Source organism: Panthera pardus, unplaced genomic scaffold, assembly GCF_024362965.1.
Source record: "Panthera pardus isolate Hobbes unplaced genomic scaffold, ASM2436296v1 HiC_scaffold_15, whole genome shotgun sequence".
NCBI classification, from domain to species: domain Eukaryota; kingdom Metazoa; phylum Chordata; class Mammalia; order Carnivora; family Felidae; genus Panthera; species Panthera pardus.
Window position 1 is genome coordinate 24503304 of NW_026526710.1, and position 13003 is coordinate 24516306.

A 13003-nucleotide genomic window follows, 5' to 3' on the forward strand; every position below is an offset into this window, starting at 1 on the left:
AGGTGCCCCGAATTTACTATAAATCTTTACGTCTGATGTGAGTTAAGTCTCTGAACACAGTTGATGACAAAGAAAGCAATGGCCGTATACATATCACGAAACAATCTACTAAGCATTCAGAAATGAGCATTGGATCACATTCTTATTCCACAGTGGGATGAAGTCCAACTTTGTGGCTTTTCTTCCACCTTTTCTCCAGAAATTGTATGTTTTTCCATTTCCGCGGCCACCCTTTTGGTTCTTTCTGCTGCAGAGCGACTACACAAGGCAAGGGTATTTTATAATTCCTCGGGATGGTTACACAATGTTTTCAGACAGTGCCATTTTCGTTCAGATTCTTTTTTTCCCTAATGTTTGGAGAAATCTCATAATTTAATGGTGATATGATTATCTTCCCCTCAAAACCAGCAGTTACATTGTTGCTACTTCAGATAATAGATGGCTTCCAAGAGCAAATGAGGGTGACTTCCACAGCCTGGGGTGCCTCTGGTGTAGACTCCCCCACCTCTGGTCTTCTGCCCCGTGGCTATCAGGAGACAGGGACTAGGACTGAGTCAGAAGAGACCCTGTTTGTTCATACCCAGCGCGGGCTTTGAAATTTCCAGTGGACTCACTCCTGGAGGACTGACCACTAAGTTTCTCCAAAGAGACAAGAGGCCATTACACTGGGGAGTGCAGAAAATATTCCCAGGGATGGGGTACATGTGGAATGAACTAGAAGCATGGCCAGGATGTGAGAAGCAGATGCATGCCCTCAGTCTGCCTTTCCAGGGAAGAAACTTGGGACTGAGGCCACCAGGGACGTGGAGGAGATGACTCGGGGCAAGATGTCACCCTGTCACTCAGTGTCCCAGGCTCCCTGCAGTCATTGATTCTGTGTAGTCCCAATATATGCCTCTTTCAAGGTCTCCCCCAAGGGACATCAGGGTGACCAAGGGGCAGTAAAAGAGAGGAAGTTAATTTGCATGAAGCACCTCTCCTCCTCATAGGTCTGCAGGCATGAAAAGGCCCAGAGGAGACCCCAACCCAACCCAAGAACCTGAGGAGGCAAGACCTGTGAGGATCCCCACCATGGCCTGGATGGTGCTTCTTCTCAGGTTCCTTGCTTATGGCTCAGGTCAGGGGAAGAGACCCTGCTTTCTTGGAGGGCACATAAAATCAAGGTTTCAGGGTGACCCTTGCCTCTCATAATAACACATGTGCCTGCTTTTGGTTTTAGGAACCAATTCTCATACTGTGGTTATCCAAGAGCCATCACAGTCAGTGTCTGCAGGAGGCATGGTGACACTCACCTGTGACTAGCTCTGGGTCAGTATCTATCAGTAACTTCCCTGGCTGGTAACAACAGACTCCAGGCAGGGGTGTCCACCCCTTATCTTCCATAAACAATCACCTGTCTCGGGTCCTTGATCACTTTTCCAGGTCCATCTCCAGGAACAAAGCCATCCTCACCATCACAGGGGCCAGCTTGAGGATGAGGCAGATTAGCACTGTATGCTGTCTCCGGGTAGTGGCATTCCACAGTGATCTCAATCTATGGAGACGTGCAACTAGGGCTCAGAATGTCTCAGCCCTGAGCAGCAGGGGAGCAAGCGAGGGGGAGGATGGTCAACACCACCATGGGAAGGGAGGCTCCCTAGCCTGATTCTGCTGTGCAGTGGTTCATCCCGATGTGCCCATCCCATCTCTCCCAGTGTGTGTCCATCTCACCAGTGTGACCCCAAGACTGGGCTTCCTTTCTATATCTGCACATATAATGAAGGGGAGGGGGTTCAGCACCTAAATATATCAACAAATGGTCAGAGTCAGCAACCTCAGCAACCTGCTCCCTGTGAGATGCTTATTCAAATGACATTAAGAGCCATGTTGTCATTCACTAATCTGCTGATGGAGACCAACTGAATAAGTTATGCAGGCCCAGCCGTCAGTCAGGCAAATACTGTAACACCCACATCCTTCCTATGGGGGACAGAAGGCGTCGCTGCAGCCCTGGTTGTCTGTGATGTTTCCAGGCCTCTCAACATGTCACACCGTGGTCTCAGTTTGACACGGGGACAACAGACCCATCATCTGCCCTCCATCTGCTCTCCCACCTGACTTCCCCTGTGTCAGTCAAGGCATTCCTGTCTCTGTGGTCATCACCCTCTAGCCACCTAACTCTCTGGACCATCCCTCCCTCTCCCACATCTTGGGGTCCATTCAGTTACCTCCCTCTGTTCCACTTGGGGACACAACCCAATTTACCCTTCCTGTTTTCTCTGCTGTCATCTTCCTCCAACCATCCCCCGGGGTTGCCTTCTACTTCTCCTTGCCCCAAAATCTGTCTTAGAACTTCCTGCAGAACTAAATCTCTAATGAGCAGCACTGACCAGGAGAAGCCCAGCTGGAATGAAAAGACTCCCAGCACAGAGATGGGAGGTTGCAGGATGGCCCCACAGTGGTCCTACTGGACTCCCGGGCCCTGCTCAGTCCCCATACCCTCAGCAGCCTCATCAGAGTTTGTGGAGTCCTTTCTGCCATGCTCAAGAAAGGCACAAATTTCCATAATCTGTGTTCTTCTCTGTGAAGGTTTGTGACCGCTCACCAAGTTCCTGTTCACTCATCACCCAGAGTCAGCCTGCCCCCTAGGAGCCCCCTGTGGGGGCAGATCCCCTGCTCTCTGTTCCCTGCATCTTGTCATCAGCTCCACCGGGATTCCTAGACTGTCCTGGGTCAAGATTGCTCCTGTTCTTCCCACAATAGCCCTGCCCAAGGAAAAACCCGGTTCAGGGAGAGAACACCAGGACTGCACCTCCATCCTTCTCTGAAGGGTCTGTCTCACGTGGCGGAAGCACAAACATCAGGGACGCAGGTAAAGGAGAGCATTGGGAGCAGTGGGAAAGAATGAGAAAGTGGAAAGAATGAGACGTTTGCCCGGAGAGCAGCAGGGGTTGCTGTGAGATCATGTCTAAGGGTTTCTGCAGGACGGAGGATCCAGCTGGCAGTCCTGCACTGACAGGAGGCCCCAGGTCTGGGCCCCCGTGTTTCCTGTGGGGACAGGGCAGGTGTGTCCCATCAGGGCCTGGTGGAATCCCCTGGACTTTGGCCTGTGTGTGATCCCCGCAGCTGCTGCCTCCTGGCCCACCCAGGGGGAACGCAGTGCATCAGGAAGTCTCCGTGTCCAAGGGCCACAGACCCTGTGTGTGCACATGGAGAAGAGGCAGGGGTGGGTCCCATTTGCACGAGCAGCTCCTCCTCTCTGAGGCCTGTGCACAGGGGATAAGAGAAGCCCGGGGCAGACAAACCCTAGCTCTGGGCCTAAGAAGGGGGTGTGTCACCATGACCTGGATCCCCGTCCTCCTCGTGCTCCTCTATCACTGCACAGGTAGGGACAGAATGCAGGGCACCAGGGTGGGCCCACAGCCAGAGTCAAATCCCTGTGGCTCAGCTCCCTAATCTCATGTACCCTGTCCCTTCTCTTCCATCTGCTGTGTCTGTGTTTGCAGGTTCCCTGTCCCAGCCTGTTGTGACTCAGCCAGCCTCCCTCTCTGCATCTCTGGGAGCCACAGCCAGACTCACCTGCACCCTGAGCAGGGACATCAATATTGGAAGCTATAACATATACTGGTACCAACAGAATCCAGGGAGCCCTCCCCGGTATCTCCTGTACCACTACTCCAGTACACAGTTGGGACCTGGGGTCCCCAGCCGCTTCTCTGGGTCCAAAGATGCCTCGGCCAATGCAGGGTTTCTGCTCATCTCTGGGCTGCAACCTGAGGACGAGGCTGACTATTACTGTGCTATATATCATGGCAGTGGGAGCAGCTATCGTTACTCACAGTGAATCAGATAAGCAGGAAGTGAGACAAAAACCCCTGCATCTCTTTTATTGAGAAGCTTCAGTGGAGGCTTGTGTATGGGACACTCCACTGTGGGAACACCTGTCTTTGAGGAGGAAGGAGTGACACAGTGCTATTGCCTGAGACAGCACAGGCATCCTAGGAGTGCACACTGGTGAGGGAATAGAGCCCAGTACACATGCCCCAGGGTCTACAATAGGTAGACCCTTTATGATTATACAAACCCAGTTGGAGGTTTTAGTCACATTCGGTTTGCAGAAATGACTGAGTTTAGATCTCGTAGCTGAAGCCCAAAGGGTATCTGTGTCTTGCTAAAGGGTCAATCAGGGAACATAAAAAAAAGTCTACGGTTTGATTGAACGACCTTCCTCCCCCTGGCACTGGGCAACATAAGGATGGTTTTCCTGGAAAGAAACCTGGTCATGGCTACTCTGCCTTCATTCTCTCTTAGGACCTCTGGCTTCAATACTCATATGCCTAATTGTTGCCCCCTCCCCCCGCCAATTTAATCCACTTTTGAACTTTGTGTCCTCCAGAATGCAACAATTCCATATACGAATGATGGTTCAACAAGGATTCTAGCCCGGAGCACCAGAGGATCCGCTCCTCCTAAATCCCATGGACCAGGCCACCAAGGAATTTCACTCAAATCACCTGTCAGCATGTTAGTATAATACCATGCTCTGGTCTATAACTGTACAGAACCCCAGACGGACAGACAAGTTTATGTATGGACAGCACACCCCCACTGTTCAACATGAGCCGCTACTGAAGATGAGACCTCTGCCCAAATGGCAATGATTTGTCATTGTTGATCTAGCAAGCGGGAACATAGACGCCAGTTTTAGGCGACAGGCTTGAGCAATGGTCACCTGAGTATGGTAGAAGGTCCCACAGTTACAAGTGGGCTGGATGCAAACAGGCCCGTTAGACAAGTCACCTCAAAATATCTATAAGCCCTAGCTGACTCCTACCCAGACACAGGTACCAAAAAAGGAAAAAAAAAAAAAAAAGCCAAATATTTCACACCTCCTTACCTTCCACTCTTGACCACAGCCCCCACCACTGCCTCCTGGGAGACCATCTCTGCTTTGCTGTCCTGCCTGCTGCTCCCTTACAGTGTATTCCCTAAACTTCTATCTCCTTTGCTCTGCTTGGGTGAATTCTTTCACCTACCATGCTGCTGGCCTACACCTGATTGGGTTGCCCAACAATCCAAAGTTTACTCCTAAATTAGTCTAAGAAAGCAAAAACCTTTGTTGCACAGGTGGTAAGGAGGCTGTAGTGAAAATGGCATCCCCAGTCTCACGGGTAGTTATGACACAACGGTGCCACAGGCCCACTAAACTGGGACACTGGGCTGGTGCTCCTGGAATAGACTTTCCAGCACAAACAAACTTGAAGGTTGAGGTGACAAATGTTTCCTAGGGTCTGGAAACTCTCATGACTAACTCCCCCAACAGCAGGCCCATCTGGACCAAGAGAGAGACAGAGGCATAGACAGACAGAGGGAGAATGTTCTCCAGTCTGTTTGGTTGGCCAAAGAGTTGCACCCAAACAGGTACATTTTCCAGATTGTGAACACCAGGCAGAATATGCTCACTAGTCATAAAGCCAAGATATTAAGGTCATACAAGATGAAAGAGAAATCCACATCTGTTTATAATAATAATAATAATAATTATTATTATTATTATTCGTTTATTCTGGCTAGGCCTTGGTTTCTTGCAGCCACACTAATCCCTAGGAGGGATGTGGCACGGGGTTGGGAACTGAGGGGTGCTTTACAGTATACCTTGTTTCATGGAAGTTTTCCTGAGATTGACAGATTACCTAGTATCAATCTAATTTATTCCGCGACCAATTTATACTAACACATGTGTGTTCTTGAAGTGCTGAGTGCTCTAAATGCTTTGAAGACCTAAGCTCTGGGGAACTAGATGGCTCAGTTGGTTAAGCATTCCCACGTTGGCTCAGGTGATGATCTCATGGTTCATGGGTTCGATCCCATATCGGGCTCTGTACTGACAGCTGAGAGCCTGGTACCTGCTTCCAATTCTGTGTCTCCATCTCTCTCTCTGCCCTTCCCCCGCTCACACTCTGTCTCTCTCTCTCAAAATAAATAAATAAACACAGACAGTGTAAAGGTGGGGAATGCACAGAAGCCTGAGACAAAGGAGAGGTGACAGGGTGCGCATCCAAGAGGGTGTGACATTTTTCTGCTCAGGAGACTAGAGAGCAGGATGCAGCCATTTTAGCCTGTAGCAGACCCACACTTACCCACCCCAGTGAGCGAAGTAGCACCACCAAATGGAGAATGGAGCCATTACACAGAGCCCTATCCATCTGCAACCTCTGGGCACATCCCCCAGAACAAGGCAAACCCCTTCCACGCGCTGAATCTGGGGACCATATTGTGCTACAAAGTTTCAGCTCTAGGAGAAACTGGATCTAGCTTCTTTCAATTTCATTTTGTTTGCTTGTTCGTTTGTTCTTTTGTTTGCTCCAGTTTTTGTTGTTGTTTTTATTTCTTTTCTTTCTTGGATAAAAAAAGAGCAAAACTTTTTACTCTGTTTTATTTTCTTCATTTTGTATAATTTTATTTTTTAAAAAATATTGTAAATTTGTAAACTGTTTTTCTTTTCTCTTTTTTCTCTTTTCCATCAAAGATCTCTCCTCAAGCAGACCAAGACACATCTAGCATCCAGCTTCCTTTCTTTGCTTATTTTTAAACATTTGTTTAATTTTAATTTTTAATTTTAATTTATTATTATTTTTTCCCCAAAGTGACAAGATGGAGAAATTCACCCCAAAAGAATGTAAAAGGAGAAATGATGTGCAGGGATATAATCAACACAGATATAAGTAAGATATCTAAATTAGAATTTAAAACCATGATTATAAGAATTCTAGCTGAGATTGAAAAAAAAAGTAGACCCCTGAGAATCCCTTTATGCAGAGACAAAAGAACTAAAATCTAGTCAAGCCCAAGATGTAAATGCTGTAACTGAGATGCAATCTTGAATGGATGCCATGACAGTGAGGATGAATGAAACAGAGCACAATCAGTGTTACGGAAGATAAAATTATGGAAAATAATGATGCCGAAAAAAAGAGAAAAACAAAGGCAAAAGATCACAATACAGGATTTAGAGAACTCAGGGACTTACTAAGAGGAATACGTTCATATCATGGGTATCCCAGAAGATGAAGAGAGAGAAAAAGGGGGAGAACATATATGTGAGCAAATTATGGCTGAAAAGTTCCTTAATCTAGGGAAGGTACAGACATCAAAATCCAAAAGGACAGAGAGCACAAATTAGATTCAACAAATAATGACCATTACCAAGGCATATCATAGCTAAATTCACAAAATACACAGAAAAACTAAGAGTCGTGAAAGAAGCATGGGGGAAAAGGTCCTTAACCTCTAAGGGAAGACAGATCAAGGTCGCAGCAGATCTGTCCACAGAAATTTGGAAGGCCAGAAAGGAGTGTCAGGATATACTCAATGGGCTGAATGGGAAAAATATGTAGCCAAGAATCTTTCCTCCAGGAAGGCTGTCATTCAGAATGTAAGGAGAGATAAAGAGTTAACAGGGAAACAGAAACTAAAGGAATTTGTGACCACTAAACAAATCCTGCAAGAAATTTTAAGGGGGAGACTCTGAAGGAGAAGACTCCAGGGTTCCCAGCCTCTTCACTGGATCCAAAGATGCCTTGGCCAAAGCAGGGCTTCTGCTCCTCTCTGGGTCGCAGCCTGGGGATGAGGCTGACTATTACTGTGCTACAGCTCATGGCAGTGGGAGCGGCTTTCATTGCTCACAGCGTCTCAGATAGTGAGCAAGCGAGAGAAAATACCTGCGCACAAAGATCATGATTCCCAGCATCTTTTCAGTATGAAACTTACCTGGAGACACATGCAGATGGGATTCTTCTGCAGAAAGATCTTTCCTTGAACAGGGAAAATAGAAATGCTCATGTTTGAATGTAATGTGAGAAAAAATTGGGCATCCCGGGAAGACACTGTCAGTTGACATAACAGAGGCCAACCGCACGTCCCCACGGAGTCTGGAGAAGATGCGCAGGAATAAATACTGTGTCTGCACCTGAACGTGCTGCCCAGCAAACATTCATCTACACATCAGTGTCACCATGTGGTCCTTAAAGGGCTTTGTGTCACTACTGATGTACCCACAGGTGATATATGGACAATAACCCTAGTCTTAGTCAAAGTGCCCTCTGTCTGAACCAGCTATTGTGAATCTGGACCAGATCCTGCAGACTCTCCCTGCCAACACCCCCCAAACCCTCCTTCCTCTTTTCCCATCTGTTCCCGTGTCCCTCAGACGCTCAGTCTCTACCTCTGGCTCTTCAGGTCTGACCTCCATCTCCACGTTAGGATTTCAGAGGAAACTAGAAGTGATCTTGCTGTAGTTTCCTATCTCCAGGGTCCATCCCTCGGGAGGAAAATGGACAGAACATACAGCTGCATGTAGTCCCCTCACATTCCCTTCTGGTTCTCGGACAACTGGGGAGTCCCCTGCCCCTCTGTCAACCCCTTTGGATCAGACCCCCAAGCAGCTTCACCTCCATCCCTGCCCCATTACACAGGAGTGTCTGTGTTTGGAAGAAGCAAACCTCTCCCAGCCTGTGCTGACCCACATCTGCACCCTGAGAAGTGACACCATATATAGGCACTGGCAGAAGGCAAAGAGCCATTCCTGGTTTCTGCTGAGATTCAAATCAGAGTCAGATGCACTCCAGGGATCTTGGGCCTCCTATCATTTTCCAGATCTGAAGATGCTTTGACCAGTTCAGGTTTTCTGATATCTCTGGACTCCAGCATGAGGAGAAGCTGACTATTACTGTCTCATATGCCAGGATAGTGCTAATGCTTATGTAGTGCATCAGTCCCATTGGGAAGTGAGACAAAATCTCCCTTCACTCTCTGGGTCTGGTGACGTTACCTTTCAGGTGGCTCAGGGGGTAACTTCTGTGCTCAGATCTTCAACAGACCCTCCGTTGTCTCAGAGACAGATGATGTGACACTGTCATATCCTTTCCTTCAGTTATATTTTTACACTGACAACCCATTCTCACCGTGTTCATGTTTTCAAAGGCAAACTTTGTTGTTCAGAGGTAAAAAAAATATTCAGTGGAGATGTCCGAGAACAAAAGGTGTTGATTCCCAATCAGCTCTAGGGCTCAGTCGCAGATGGTTTGGGTCTGATTGCTTCAATTCTGGGCTTCAGGTTGCAAAAACAGAATGAGGAGATAAATGGCAGTCTACATAGAGGCAATAAACCATCAATATATAAAAATAAAAGCAGTTCCATTTATAGTGATATGATTATGCAATTCTTAAGGAAGTATTTTGGAAAAATTGAAAGCCTTGTATATGGAAAACTACAAAGCATCGTAAGAGAAATTAGAGAAAACTGGGATGAATGAATAGATATTCCTTGCTTGTGGATCAATATGCTGAATTGGGTTAAGGTAAGAATTCTTTCTTTTCTTTTAAGTTTGTTTGTTTTTCAGAGAGAGAGAGAGAGAAAGAAAGAAAGAGGGAAAGAGAGAGAGAAACCCAAGCAGACTCTGCACTGTCAGCACAGAACCCTCTGATGGGCTCGATGCCATGAACCGTGAGACCATAACGTGTGCAGAAATCATGAATAGTACGCTGTGCCACCCTGGTGCCCCAGAAATCATTCTTTCTAAAATTGTCATTCAGTAGCTGGTGTCAATAGCACCCTAGTACAAAACAGACAAAAAATGGAATATGTCACGCAAATAACAAGAAAACTATTTCAAAGAAAATATTAAAAAAACAGTATTCAGTTATATACATGTATCACAAGAAATACACACAATGATGAAATGGGGTGTATTGTGGGGATGCAAGGCCAGTTTTATATTAAAAAATCAGTCAATGTAATCTCCAATATTAACAGGCTAAATAAGAAAAAACCCTGGGGCACCAATTTGGCTCAGTTAAGCATAGGACTCTTGATTTCAGCTCAGGTCATGATCTCAGGGTTCCTGAGGTCAATGCTCCATGGGGCTCCACGCTGACAACATGGAACCTGCTTGAGATCCTTTCTCTCCTCTTCTCTCTCCCCCTCCCCAGCTCAAGCTATCATTCTCTCTCTAAATAAATAAATGAATACACTGAATTTTAAAAATTATTTTAAAAAAACCTGGTCTTATCAATCAATACAGAAAGAGCATTTCACACAATGCAAAACCTATTCATGACAAAGAATGAGAATGATTGAATGAATGAATGAATGAATGAATGAAAAAGACAACATTTCTCAGAGAATGAAAATAGAAGAGCACATCCTCAGCTTGATAAAGAAAATGATGAAACACCACAGCTAACACACACTGAAGTAAAGCTCTGAAAGCTTTTCCCCCAGGGTGGCAACCAAGGTCATCATGTCCAGTCTCAACACTGCTGTTAGCCATAGGGCTGGATGTGCCTGACCAAACCATAAGGCAAGTCAAACAATGAGAGGCATACAGACTAAGGAGAACAAGAGCCAATTGTCCCTATTCTCAGGCCAGAGGATGATATATGGGAAAAATACAAAGGGACCTATGAATATGTATGTAAATATATGAATTCAAAGGGTAATAAGCAATTTCGGGAAGGTAGCAGAGCACAAGATCAATGTAGAAAGATCATTTAGTTGCGTCTGTATGAGCAATAAACTTGTGAAAAACAATGTAAGAATAACACTTCAAACCACTCCATGATGAAGTATTTGGGTGAATATTTAACAAAACATGTACAGGACATGGATGCTGAAATCTCGACAATGCTGGGAAATGTGATCAAAGGGGATCCAAAACCGTGGAGGGATATGTGGTGTTTAAGGATTAGAAGAGTCGGGGTGCCTGGGTGGCTCAGTCGGTAAAGCGGCCGACTTCGGCTCAGGTCATGATCTCTCGGTCCGTGAGTTCAAGCCCCGCGTCGGGCTCTGTGCTGACAGCTCAGAGCCTGGAGCCTGTTTCAGATGCTGTGTCTCCCTCTCTCCGTTCATGCTCTGTCTCTCTCTGTCTCAAAAATAAATAAACGTTTAAAAAAAATTAAAAAAAAAGGATTAGAAGAGTCAATATAGTAGAGATGACAATTCTTTCCAACTTGTAGAGAAGTGTAATTCAATTCCTATCACAAGACAGAGTGGTGTGGATGGAAGGTAGACACAGTGGCCAATGTAACAGAACAGAAAACTCAGAACCAAACTCACAAAAGCATGGATAAGAAATACTTATGGATACTTATGGATAAGAAAACCTTATTGACAAGGTTGCAGAAGGCTTTCAGAGGAGGAAGGATGGCCTTTGAACAAATGTCCACAGAACCACTGGATATCCATCGAGAGAAATGAATCTCACCGAAAACTCTGACCTCATAAAAAAATTCACTAAAAGGCTTATTGACATACTGTAAAGTATACAGTTGTAAACATAAAAATGGAAAAAGTCATCAGGCTCTAAGGTTTGTATAAACATGTTTAGATAAGACCCCATTAGCACAAGCCATAAAAAAACTGATACATTGGACTTCATCAAAGATAAATTCATTGTTTTCCCTTTCCTTGATAAATCACTTAGCCAATAAATGAGCTAAAAAATCGCAGATTAAAACAAAACCCAATTTATTGGACACTCGTTGGCATCCATCGCTACAATGCATAGGAGCCGAAAAACATTCCCAAGGTTTACAGATGCTACCTCGCACACCAGTGCAGGGAAATGATGTCTGCAGTATCTTCTGCCAGATGTCAACAACTTACCACTAACGGGAGGTAATGTTTGCAACTCACAGAGACCAGGACTCCTTCTGAGCATGAAAAACACTGCAGTCATCAAGGGCAGTATTATGGGATCACGTTGGCCATGATTCAGCTCAAGGATGTGTGAACAAAAGGAGCTGAGGAAGCCAGCTGGGCTCTCAGGGCTGTTGGACACAGTGAGTATGTGCCTGTCAGTCAAGAGGGGGCGCTTTGGGAGTACCCTGTGTTGTCTTCACAACTGCTCAGAACCTGGGCCTGGGGACTGGGCTCGGGGCTCCCTCATGGGAAGTCGGCACGTGTGTCCCTTCTGGTGTGGCAAGGTCCCCCGAGCAGGGACCTGTGCGTTGTGCATGCAGGTGCTTCTTCCCAGGGTTCTCCCCAGTGGTGAAACCAACCTCCATCGTCCCCAGGGTGTGTCCTTCATCTGGGCTGAAGCACCAGGGCTCAGGGAGGGGCTGGGCAGTCACTAGATGGACTTCATTTGCATGGACAGCTCCTCCTGTGGCAGAGGGTGGAGGAGAAAAGGAGGCCCGGGGCAGCCCAGCCCAGTGTGGGTACTAGGGTCTATGTCACCATGGCTTGGACTCTTCTACTCCTCATGCTTCTGTCTCAATGGACAGGTAGGGGCTGGCTTCAGGGACACAGGGGGATCTCAAAGGATGCTTGCCATGTTCAGCATCCTGGGACATTTTGCCTGCATTTCAGGTTCTATCACTGACGAGTGTCTGTGTTTGCAGGTTCCCTGTCCCAGCCTGTGCTGACCCAGCCGTCCTCCCTGTCTGCATCTCCGGGAACAACAGCCAGACTCACCTGCACCCTGAGCAGTGGCTACAACGTTGGCGGCTACCACATATACTGGTACCAGCAGAAACAAGGGACCTCTCCCCAGTATCTACTGAGGTTCTACTCAGACTCAAATAAGCACCAGGGCCCTGGGGTCCCCAGCCGCTTCTCTGGGTCCAAAGATGCCTCGGCCAATGCAGGGCTTCTGCTCATCTCTGGGCCGCAGCCTGAGGACGAAGCTGACTATTACTGTGCTATATATCATGGCAGTGGGAGCAGCTCTGGTTACTCACAGTGTCTCAGATAACAAGGAAGTGAGACCAAAACCCCTGGGTCCACAGACCTTGCCTCCGAGCCTCTTTTATTGAGAAGCTTCTGTGGAGGCTCCTGTAGGGGAGAGTCCTCTATGGTGAGACCTGTCCTTGAGGAGTTTGAAGTGACACACAAGAAATTTAATAGAGAACATATGGGAATCAACAGAGACCTAGAAAGTCAAAAGACATGCAGACAAAATGAGATCTATGTTTTTCTGAATTACATGGAAGGAGGTAGGGGTCTAGTATTCAATGCAAAGAA

General features: G+C 46.7%; 1 gene segment (V, D, J or C); it reads left to right on the plus strand.

Moving 5' to 3' along the window:
- Nucleotides 1-3300: 3300 nt before the first annotated feature.
- On the plus strand, nt 3301-12734 carry LOC128777123 (immunoglobulin lambda variable 5-39-like). The segment is given in 2 exon segments: nt 3301-3364; nt 12382-12734. Coding segments are annotated over 2 exon segments (399 nt in total).
- The last annotated feature ends 269 nt before the right edge of the window (nt 12735-13003 follow it).